This window comes from Oncorhynchus keta, chromosome 26 (genome assembly GCF_023373465.1).
Source record: "Oncorhynchus keta strain PuntledgeMale-10-30-2019 chromosome 26, Oket_V2, whole genome shotgun sequence".
Classification (NCBI taxonomy): Eukaryota; Metazoa; Chordata; class Actinopteri; order Salmoniformes; family Salmonidae; genus Oncorhynchus; species Oncorhynchus keta.
In genome coordinates, this window is record NC_068446.1 from 24,023,607 (window position 1) to 24,035,872 (window position 12,266).

The 12,266-nt window shown below is 44.2% G+C and overlaps 1 protein-coding gene across 1 annotated transcript in view; it reads left to right on the forward strand.

The window, feature by feature from the left end:
• Positions 1-12,266, forward strand: part of LOC118359124 (voltage-dependent R-type calcium channel subunit alpha-1E-like) — a 118,308-nt gene that overhangs the window by 36,431 nt on the left and 69,611 nt on the right. The window contains exons 4-5 of the mRNA XM_035737386.2: positions 6,817-6,920; positions 7,331-7,489. Coding sequence (XP_035593279.2) covers positions 6,817-6,920; positions 7,331-7,489 — 263 coding nt within the window. The remainder of the gene's footprint in view (positions 1-6,816; positions 6,921-7,330; positions 7,490-12,266) is intronic.

A 12,266-nucleotide genomic window follows, 5' to 3' on the forward strand; every position in this document is an offset into this window, starting at 1 on the left:
GAGTAACAGAATGGTCCTACTTAAATTTTCTTTCGAAGATACTTTACTTCGGACAGCTAATCAGCTTGTCCGGTTGGTGTGTTTAACATCTCTACCTCATTTTGAGATTCAAAGTTCAAACCACTTTAAACGTGCAGCTGGAGCTTCACGTGTTTCTGGTCTGATGTGCTTTTTCTTAACCCATCATTTATACAGTTTGCTCAAAAGGGGCAGTTTCGACAGGCTGGCATTGCAAACTTCCTTTAGATTTTATTGGGGGGGGCTATCTGTTGTTCCATGTAGTGAATCTGTTATTAGTAGAACCCCCTTCCTCCCCACTTAGACAGGGCTTAGACTCTTATGGGTCAAACCAAATATTTTTTCTCTGAGCAATTGCATTAGTATATAAAATAATATAATTTCCATTTTTTTGGAGCATACAATATTGCGCAGTATTTGTATTATTCATTTTCTATACAGTCTGTTTTGCTCATCTTTATCAAGGGTGCCAATAATTTAGGAGATTACTGTATTTTCTATGTGGGTTATTTCATTTGTATCCAGCTGAAAGGGAAACCAGATTGCTGTACTGTAAATCTTTACGACAGTTTGTCTTCAATTTACCTCTTAATCAGACAAACAAAGACAGATGGTATCTGCCAAGGATAATTAACATCTATAGCATCCCAAATTATCTCTCTGTCATTTGATTCCCTGTGGTGTTTGTTTGTGGAAAAGCAATTTTAAGGTAACTCCCTGTTCTCCCATTTCTTGTATGAATGTGTGCTGTTGTCATTGTTTTGGAGCCACAGTGTTTCACTGGGACAAAAGGTATTTACTGAAATGTACCCGCAGGGAGCATCAAATGGCCCATTGTGGTGAAATTGCCTTTTCACTTCTGCAGGATGCCTTCTCTAACTCCTTTGAAGTTTATACGGAGCCAAACATTTTTCATTATTGGCTGTATTATCTGTGACAAGCAACTAAATTGAACAAATTGATATCCAGGGTGTAAATGGGAGTACTGTAGATAGACGGGCTGTGTTTGGGGGACACTGAGATCAAATGTGACTAGGCACATGGAGGTGGTACAGGCTCACTGCTGCTACACACACATCATCATGTCCTTTAATAGCTGCCCACTCCTGGACTTTCAGAAAGGGCTGGCATCCCTGGGTGTAGATCAAGTTCCCACATGCTGGGTCAGTCAGAGCCTGAGACCCCATGCAATAAAAGATTTTCATTTAGCAGCAGCAGGTAGCCTAGTGGTTAGAGCGTTGGGCCAGTAACTGGAAGGTTCCTGGATTGAATCCCTGAGCTGACAAGGTAAAAATCTGTCGTTCTGACCCTGAACAAGGCAGTTAACCCACTGTTCCCCAGTAGGCCATCATTGTAAATAAGAATTTGTCCTTAACTGACTTTGCTAGTTTAATAAAGGTTCATGAAAAAAAAAGTGACATGGTGTTATCCCTGCAGTTGTATTATGCATTAGCTCTGGTCCAGGGGTGAGGCCAGGGTCGTAGGTTCCTCATGATACAGAGAGATGTGAAGAAGTCTTTATCATCAGAGATGATGAAATGAAAGGCCCTTTGAAGTTTGCATGTGGTGGTTACGCAGTGGAGGAAGAGTGTGCATTACCTCACCCTGCTGGGTAAGTATGGAGTGCAATGTAGCGTTGTAGGCTCCTAAGTGATACGGTAACCTCTGGCGTAAGATGCCTGGGAATACAATTTGTTTCTAAGAAAACATGATTTCATCATGGCATCCTGGTGTAACATAAACTGTGTTTCACAACAGATGGCTGCCAGAGAGAAAATGCTCATCCAGATAGATTCAGAACTGTTTAAGGTGCTTAGAAACTGTCACGTGTCAGTGTTTTCTGACTATAAATACACAGCAATATAATTCACATAACACATCGAATGGTATGTTATCTTGTGTTATAAAAGTGAACCTACATTCTGAGAATAGACTCATATTTTCCACAAAATGAAGTGATGAATATGAACGCAAGCGGATGACAAGATGTCTAGATGCACTTCTCCTTTATACGGTACACATATTGGTAATGAGCTCCTATGAAATCCCCAGTGAATCTCTGCCCAAGGCTTAGCACAGTGTTTGGAAATAATCAGCAAGCTCCAGTTTACTAATGTCAAATCGAGGTGCAATCCTTAACACTTTTGTATCTCTGTTGTCTAACTGTCCTTAGGTGTCTGTCACCAGCTGTCCGAATTGGATGTGTGACAATTAGCTAAGTGTTTGCTCTTTAGCCAAGATGAATAATAGATCTGGTGAATGATTGATAAGACACAGCGTAAAAGGAACAGGGTTGATGAGGGTTGACGAGAGACTATACAGTAGAGTACACACACTATTGAACACACTATTGAACACACTATTGAACACACTATTGAACACACTATTGAACACACTATTGAACACACTATTGAATGTGGCCAACATATACACTGTACACAGTACAGTAATGTTTAGCTATATTTGTTACTGGTCCATATGTCTTATATAGTGATTGGCTATGTCTTCGAGAGTATTGGATTCCCCACCACCATATCTGGTCACCACGATCACACAAAGTCTTGCCATGTGAGTCAGAAATAGGGTATTGTATTTTGGATGTAGAGCTGTTTTTGTGACTAGTGTGGGCAGGATGTTATCATGAGAACAGCCCAGGGTCAGGTTGACTGACTGACTGAGACAGACAGGGTTTGTTGTCTCTGTCTCAGGCTATAAAGGGGCCCAGCAGCATGCTCCACACAGCGCACCATCGTGGGCAAACATAACGGGTGTCTTGTAGAAACAGGGACGGCATAAATGTAGACCTTAGTTACAGCGATTTATCAAAAGCAAAGACGTCAATGATACAGCGGAACTCTCCATGTCCTCAAGATGAAAGTTGTCAGTTAGATAACTTCCTAACCTAGATTTGGCCTCGAAAAATGACAGCTGTCTATCATTTGACATAATGCCAGTGACAGGTGTCAACCATGTCATGATATTGATAGCATTATGACTTATGTATTACAGATGAAGGATTGTCATTTGAGCACCCTGTTGCTGGATAACCTTTCTGAAATGCAGCTATTGTATAATTGTAGTGTATTTCAGGTTTAAAAGGCTTCCGAAGTTTGTAATTTTCACTTTGAAATAGACTTGATTTTCCCTTACAAAAAATGTATCAACCCCTATAAAAATGTCTATCAATGTCACGACTTCTGCCGAAGTCGATGCCTCTCCTTGTTCGGGCGGTGCTCGGCGGTTCGACGTCACCGGTCTTCTAGCCATCATTGATCTATGTTTCATTTTCCATTGGTTTTGTCTGGTCTTCTTACACACCTGGTTCCAATCCCATTCATTAATTGTTGTGTATTTAACCCTCTGTTTCCCCTCATGTCCTTGTCAGAGATTGTTTATTGTTATGTTGATGTTTTATGGATTGGTGTGCGACGGGTTTTTGTACCCACATTTATTTTACTATGGACTTTGGTTTTGGAGTTTGTTTTAAGTTATTAAAATACTCCATTTATACCAAGTTTAATTCTCCTGCGCTTGACTTCCCTGCCACCTACATACACGACGTGACAATTAATTATAATCTGCATAATAATTCATATTTCATGTTGCTGCAGGATTATTTTCCTGCTGTAGCAAACTGGCTCAAATTAAAGGGACACGTCGGGATTTTGGCAATGAGGTCCATCATGTACAATACTTCTCCAGAGTCAGATTAATTTGTGGATACCATCTTTATGTCTCTGTGTCCAGTATGAAGGAAGTTAGAGGTAGTTTCGCAAGCTAATGCTAACTTGCGTTAGTGCAATGACTGAAAGTCTATAGGTATCTGCAGATACCTATAGATACCCTATTGCTAGTTGCGCTAGTTAGCAACGTCCTTCAAATTGCACACGGAAAAATACAAATGGTATCCACAAGTTCATCTGACTCTGGGAAAGTAGATAAAGGGCCTCATTGCCAAAATCCCAAAGTATCCCTTTAAGATCCTACATCTGTACTTTATGTCACTGTCATGTGAAGTGTTATGGAAGTTACTTGTCTATGGATTTACAGTTGTGTCACATTGTTGACACCAGCAGATAATTATCAGACATGGAGAAGTATAGGATCAGTAATGAGTGTGAATTTTGCAGCTGAGTGCCAAAGTGAACAGCTTTTGTTTTCTGGCATGATGTAGTAAAGTCAATGACAGAAGATGTTCCCTGGCATGCAGTGAAACTGACAGTGGATTTGTCCTTACCCAGGCTTTGTGTTGCTGAGGTACTCCCACACTGCTCTGCTTTCTAGCACAAAGAAAGAGCCTCCATTCCTTCTAAAGCCTCCCACAGTGTCCTTACTCCTCACAGGGTTTTAACATGCCACATTATGCTCCCAGGCTGTGACAACGTTTTTAAAAAACTAACGCTGTTGCCTCTGAATTTGGTTGTGTAAACTGTATTTGCTGAATGGAATACTCAATTGTAGAAATGTGCACCACCCACATAGATTTGCTCTTTATTTTATAGTGTGCTTCTACACCTGCATTGCTTGCTGTTTGGGGTTTTAGGCTGGGTTTCTGTACAGCACTTTGAGATATCAGCTGATGTACGAAGGGCTATATAAATAACATTTTATTTGATTTGATTTGATAATGCCTTCTGTTGAATGGGACTGGAAGGCTGTAACTTTGTCTCATCAAGCTCATGTACCTAGCCTGCACGTGCACCTGCCCAGTGGCCACTCTCTCTGTCCACTGATATAGACCAGACTAGAATACAGCTCACCTGGCTGGCTTCTCACAAATCACAAGGGTGTCTGCCTGAGCAGGAAGTCCATCATCAGACTAAAGGGGGATGACATTTTTAGCTCCCCCCGTCTCCATAACAACTAAAGAGCAGCCCAGATTTCGTAATGATTTGGTGAAGGGGAGGAGGCTCTGTCTGTTCTCAGCTCATCCCAGATGGAATAATATCATCTCTGTATGGATGTGCTATTTTAATAGTCTTAGTAATAGTTTTAGTCTTAATTAAAATGGCTGACACCCCGGTGTCCTGACATCCTAGACGTGGCTAATCCTCACCAAAATATGGCTGTAGCTCTTCTTTTCAGACCATAATTGGATCCATGCCATATTCAACATAATCTGTATTATGTCTGTGTAGCACAGTTAACAGGACATTACAAAATTGAGATTTAGGCCTAACAATTGTTGAAAAAAGGGATCACTTCTATGTTTTATGACGTCATATCTACTGCAGCTGCATCATCTACAACACTGCCGTGCTGTCAGATCTGGACAAAGAGAGGGGAAGGGCAGAAATGAACCAGGTCAAAAAGCAGAGGGAGGGGTGACCGTGGGTTGTCTAGATCTCCTATTATGGTGTGGAGTGGATCTCACTGGAAGTGTGTAAGAGAGAAAGGGGGCGAGGTGAAAATAGTGGGCGGAGGCTCTGCTCCCCCCCAAGTGTGCACAGCATAGTGCCACTATAACGTAGAGGAGAGAAGGAGCGATGAAGGAGGAGAGGAGGGGCCAGGACGCACCAGCCTCCTTTAGGTCTATTGTACCTGCTGCACTGCATCTCCAATAAGTTGCCTCCTATTAGGAGGCACATCAAAGAAAGGATAACATTTGCATTTTATAATGAGCTGCTTCACATTTGTTCCAGGTACTAGCTGATATTTACTTGGAGCCTGTGGACTGCACCATTTATCCAGGGGGTAGAGAAAGACATCTAACAGGCTATTTTTTTTCTGAGCATGCCGGGGGGGGGGGATGCTTTCCCATGTGAGCGGGAACGTATGCTCATGTGAGAGAGGGAACGCCCACTTACACAGACAGGAACCTTGTCTCTCTCTCTTCCTCGTACTAGCTGCAGTCTTCATTTCCTAAATAGAATTTGTCAGTGCCTTCCTCCTACGCAGTGCAGACAAAAATAGGACTTGTTTTCTCCTGCATTCGCTGCCTGGTGTACCAGTGAAACCAGGTTGCTTGAACCCTAGAAGCCCCTTCCCCTCGCTGCTGCTCCTGAACCTTTTGAGTGGCTCACATCTTTAATGGCTGGTCTCATTGTACTCCAGTATGATGAGAAAATATAACTAATGTGGTTAGCTGAACACATGTGACAGATGACTCAGATGATAAGACCCAGAGATGAAGTGCTAGGATAGCTGCCGAGTGTTAACTTTAAACAGAGTAGGAGCAGAATTACACCAATGGACCATTGCACTGAAATATTGATCTTGAATCTTGACAAATGCTATTTCATTTTTTTAAAGATTCAAGTATTACTCATTCATACATTTGTAAGTTATAGAAGCCAATAGCCTAATATCCTAAGACACTACATCTCAATGAAATAGACTACAGTCCATAGTTCAAATCCAGGCTGTATCACATCTGGCTGTGATCGGGAGTCCCATAGGGCGGTGCACAATTGGCCCAGCTTTGCCTGAGTTTAATTAGAGAAAATCGATGAAGTGTCATGTTTATTTGGGAAACTGATGTGATGAATACTACAAGTACTTTATCTACAAGTACCCCCCCACACACACTATGGGATAGGTTCAGTCATGATGGGTCCTGGATCTACACAAAGAAATGTATCATGCATTTCTTTGTATCATGCAATACCTGATTCAGACTCTTTGAAATATTAATGGGATACTAATGCTGTATAACTGATCTAATAATTATCTCTGTGTGTGTGTGTGTGTGTGTGTGTGTGTGTGTGTGTGTGTGTGTGTGTGTGTGTGTGTGTGTGTGTGTGTGTGTGTGTGTGTGTGTGTGTGTGTGTGTGTGTGTGTGTGTGTGTGTGTATGCAGGATTCTGGCCACAGCGGGAGCTCACATGAACATCCCAGTGGACCTGCGGACCCTGAGGGCCGTCCGTGTACTCAGACCCCTCAAACTGGTCTCTGGAATCCCTAGTGAGTAGTCTCCGCCACCAGATCATATTTCCTGGTTGGATGTCCATGGATCTGCTCTGTCTATATATACAGTATATATTTGGAATTATGTACAGTGTATAGGTATCTTTACTTGTTCTTCTGGCGTTTGCAGTACATCTGTCCAATCTCATTTTGGAGTCTGTAAAGTTAATTCCTAATGAGTTATTTTGTTGGCAGACCACCACTGAGTCAAACTGAAAACCACTCCCAAAATGAGGACGGGCAACAATGTCTTTGTGGAAGTGTTGTATTATCCAAAGTGAGAGTGCTGACACTATCTGCTCTAAGTTGTTCCCACACTTCCCATCCATAATTGTTTGGAGCTGTGACTCATTGTTGCCACTGACGACACATGACGGTTGTCTCTCTATCTCTCTGTGTGTGACCAGGCCTGCAGATAGTCCTGAAATCTATCATGAAAGCCATGGTGCCGCTGCTCCAGATTGGCCTGTTGCTCTTCTTCGCCATTCTCATGTTTGCCATCATCGGCCTGGAGTTCTACAGCGGGAAGCTCCACAGCACCTGTCTGCCCATGCCCAATATCCTAGGTAAGACAGAAAATGCATCCCAAATGGCCACCCTATTCCCTTTGTAGTGCACCACATTTTGACCAGGGAATATATAGGGACCATTTGGGACACACTCAGACAGAGAGTGGGCTTTAGCGAGATCCCCTTACGTCGACAGTAATCCAGGGCACTCAATGTTCTGCATATCAATTTTGGATGCTTCTGTAGCAGTCGGTGTCACTTTATCTGAGGCTGAATCTGTTGTGTTTTTTTTATACCTCTACTTTGCATATAGCCTATGCTTGCATAATTAAACACCTAGCTTCAATGAATCTTTTTAACACCTACATTAATATCGTGCTGAGGTGATCATTAACTCTGTTATATGTAAACATTTCAGGTACATCCTCATAAACATTCTTCAAGCTGATAATTTCTCAGCAGGCTTATTACTGCGACAATGAGCAGATGATTCTTTTCTGCGAGGCTTCCCTCAGCTGTAATGATAGGCTATACAAACGTCCTGTAATGGTTCACTGTTGTTTCCTCCCACCCGCCCGCCCAGTGGACTGAATGCTGGTCCGGCTGATAATAGCTGGGTCGTTCCACCAAATCGGTGTATTGTTTTGGGAAGTGTAACTTCTGTCGTAAACATTCTGTCATGAGGAGCACATGTTCAACTTCATAAAAAAACTTGTTTTACCCATCTCAAGAGGGTAAATATAAAAATTACTTTAGTAATTGCCTATTAAGTGACAAATAAAGTAACAGGGTTGACTGTAACAGTGTTGACTGTAACAGTGTTGACTGTAACAGGGTTGACGATTTCTTCTTAAATCAGCCAGAAATCCCCTTATGACAGGGGGAATGGAAGCTTGTAGTACGCAACAGGGAGTGGCAATTGAATGCAAGCTTCACAACAAAATATGAAATTGTTAAAACATTTCTAGCCTGTCTATGGGTAACAGGGTTGACGTGTTGTGCTCGACCCACTCCGTTTTCCACCACAAAACACCAGAAAATGGCCAGAAAGAGTAGAACCAGTTCACCTGCTTTAACTCTATGATTTGACTAGATGTTCAATGTTTCTTTAGAATTTTTTTTTTTAAGGAATAGAGTCACGATATTAAAAAGATAATTGAGTTCACATAACAGGGTTGACATGAAATAAATAATAATCTTCAGAAATTACTTTCACTATGCAACAAAATAGCTAGAGCTTGACAATGATGGTGGAACTTAAGTGGGTTACAATCTTCCTAGAAGTGGCACAGGGTTGACAGAGGTACATGTCATAATGCTGAATTTGCACTTTAACAAGCCTTTATTCATAAAAAAATAGATTTTAATGCTGTATAACTGATTTAATAATTCTCCATGTGATCTATATTCAAGGGCATTTCATGTAACGCTCATCCTCTTCTTCTGACGAGGAGTAAGAGAGATTGGACAAATTTGCAGCGTGGATGTGTCCATAACGTAACTTTATTAACAAGAACACTAAACTACAAAATAATAACGTGAAACACTGAAACAAACGAAACAGTCCCGTGTTGCACAAACACTAACACGGAAAACAAGCACCCACAACTCAAAAGTGAAACCAGGCTACCTAAGTATGGTTCTCAATCAGGGACAACGATTGACAGCTGCCTCTAATTGAGAACCATACCAGGCCAAAGACAGAAATCCCAAATCATAGAAAAAAGAACATAGACAACCCACCCAACTCACACCCTGACCATACTAAAACAAAGACATAACAAAAGAACTAAGGTCAGAACGTGACAGTACCCCTCCCCCCCCCAAAACCTGAACCTATAGGGGAGGGTCTGGGTGGGTGTCTGTCCACGGTGGCGGCTCTGGCGCGGGACGTGGACCCCACTCCACCATAGTCTTTCTCCGCCTCTTTAACCGCCTCCGTGGCCTCTTTAGAGCGGCAACCCTCGCCGCCAACCTCGGACTGGGGACCCTAGCCACGGGTCCCGAATGTATGGGATTCCGGCAGCATCGGACGAACGGGTGATTCCGGCAGCTCCGGACAGGCGGGAGACTCCGGCAGCTCCGGAGTGACGGGCGATTCTGGCAGCTCCTGACTGACGGACGGCTCTGGCAGCTCCTGACTGACGGACGGCTCTGGCAGCTCCTGACTGACGGGCGGCTCTGGCAGCTCCTGACTGACGGGCGGCTCTGGCAGCTCCTGACTGACGGGCGGCTCTGGCAGCTCCTGACTGACGGACGGCTCTGGCAGCTCCTGACTGACGGACGGCTCTGGCAGCTCCTGACTGACGGGCGGCTCTGGCAGCTCCTGACTGACGGGCGGCTCTGGCAGCTCCTGACTGACGGACGGCTCTGGCAGCTCCTGACTGACGGGCGGCTCTGGCAGCTCAGGACAGACGGGCGGCTCTGGCAGCTCAGGACAGACGGGCGGCTCTGGCAGCTCAGGACAGAAGGGCGGCTCTGGCCGCTCAGGACAGACGGGAGACTCTGGCAGCTCAGGACAGACGGGAGACTCTGACAGTGCTGGGCAGGCGGGAACACCTGTAGGGAGGAGACGGAGAGACAGCCTGGTGTGGGGGGCTGCCACCGGAGGGCTGGTGCGTGGAGGTGGCACCGGATAGACCGTACTGTGAAGGCGCACTGGAGGTCTCGAGCACCTAGCCTGCCCAACCCTACCTGGCTGAATGCTCCCCGTATCCAGGCCAGTGTGGCGAAGTGGAATAGCCCGCACTGGGCTGTGCTGGCGAACTGGGGACAACATGCGTAGGGCTGGTGCCATGTACCCCGGGCCCGAGGAGACGCACTGGAGACCAGATGCTCTGAGCCGGCTTCATGGCACCTGGCTCGATGCCCACTTTAGCCCGGCCGATACGAGGCGCTGCTATGTACCGCACCGGGCTATGCCTGTGCACCGGAGACACCGTGCGCCTCACGGCATAACACAGTGCCTGCCCGGTCCCTCTCTCTCCACGGTAAGCACGGGGAGTTGGCTCAGGTCTCCTACCTGACTCCCCGTGTGCCACCCCCCAATAATTTTTTGGGGGCTGCCTCTCGGGCTTCTAACCGCGCTGCCGTGCTGCCTCCTCATACCACCGCCTCTCGGCTTTCGCTGCCTCCAGCTCTGCCTTGGCGCGGCGATACTCTCCAGCCTGTGCCCAGGGTCCCTTGCCGTCCAGAATCTCCTCCCACGTCCAGGAGTCCTGAGATCGCTGCTGCTGCCCGTTACCACGCTGCTTGGTCCTTTGGTGATGAGTGCTTCTGTAACGCTCGTCCTCTTCTTCTGACGAGGAGTAAGAGAGATCGGACCAATTTGCAGCGTGGCAAGAGTCCATAACGTTACTTTATTAACAAGAACACTAAACTACAAAATAATAACGTGAAACACTGAAACAAACGAAACAGTCCCGTGTTGCACAAACACTAACACGGAAAACAAGCACCCACAACTCAAAAGTGAAACCAGGCTACCTAAGTATGGTTCTCAATCACGGACAACGATTGACAGCTGCCTCTAATTGAGAACCTTACCAGGCCAAACACAGAAATCCCAAATCATAGAAAAAAGAACATAGACAACCCACCCAACTCACACCCTGACCATACTAAAACAAAGACATAACAAAAGAACTAAGGTCATAACGTGACAGTTCAATTTACATAACATACTTTTAAAATTCAATATTGATGCACAATTTCTACTTAAAATACGCAAAAGGCACTCTTTTCTTGGAACGACCCAACTGTGTTACGCAACAGACCTGAAACACACAATACCATGCTTGGCTGCACCTGTAAGTGTAATCACAGCCACAATGACTGCCTATGTAATTAAACCCCACAATATAGCAGCTCAATACCTAGACGAATTATAAAGTCATAGATGTTATTGCCTCGCTGCACGGATCATGTTATAGTTAAGTGGGCTACACAGTTCTATTTACAAAGATCTACATAAAGGGTTAACGCCTGAACATAATTTGTTATTCAGGTAGTGTGGTCTTATTACAACCTTACTGTGGGATATTTTCCTTCAGTTTTTCACATGATAGGCATTGAGTTGTCACAGATAGAGAAGATAATGAAATTAGCTGTCCTCTCAAATGACATTTTCAAACAGATTGTCCTCACCTGATAAATACATAAACTCATCTTTTGTTCAATATCACTCATGGCTTGACTTGGTCACAAAATGTCCTCTGATGTTGACAGACTGTTTCAGTGGATTGCTACATTAAAGAGTTATATAATGCATTCTAGTATTCCTTATAACTGCATTTGAAAGATATTAGATTTAATACAGTATCTAACTGTATCTCAAAAAGAGTGCCACCAACTAGCGATGGACTCCGCTAGCGGTGCCAGTTTAGATATAGGTACAATCAGCCTGGGCCCTTGGGTTAAAAAGGTGAATGACCAGTAGGAGACAGATGTACAAAACACACATTTATTACCACACAACAGACAGACAGACAGACAGACAGACAGACAGACAGACAGACAGACAGACAGACAGACAGACAGACAGACAGACAGACAGACAGCAATATGAAGTGAATTGATGGAATAGGCGAAAGAGCTTGTGTTGTCATCCACACACTAACACACGGTTAGGAAGTCCAGGGTGGAGGATTTGTATTTTTTTATTTTGTATTTATTATGGATCCCCATTAACTGTTGCCAAGGCAGCAGCTACTCTTCCTGTGGTCCGGCAAAATGAAGGCAGTTATACAATGTTAAAAATATTACAATACATTGATTACAGAATTCACAACACACTAAGTGTGAGCCCTCAGGCCCATACTCCACGACCACGTAT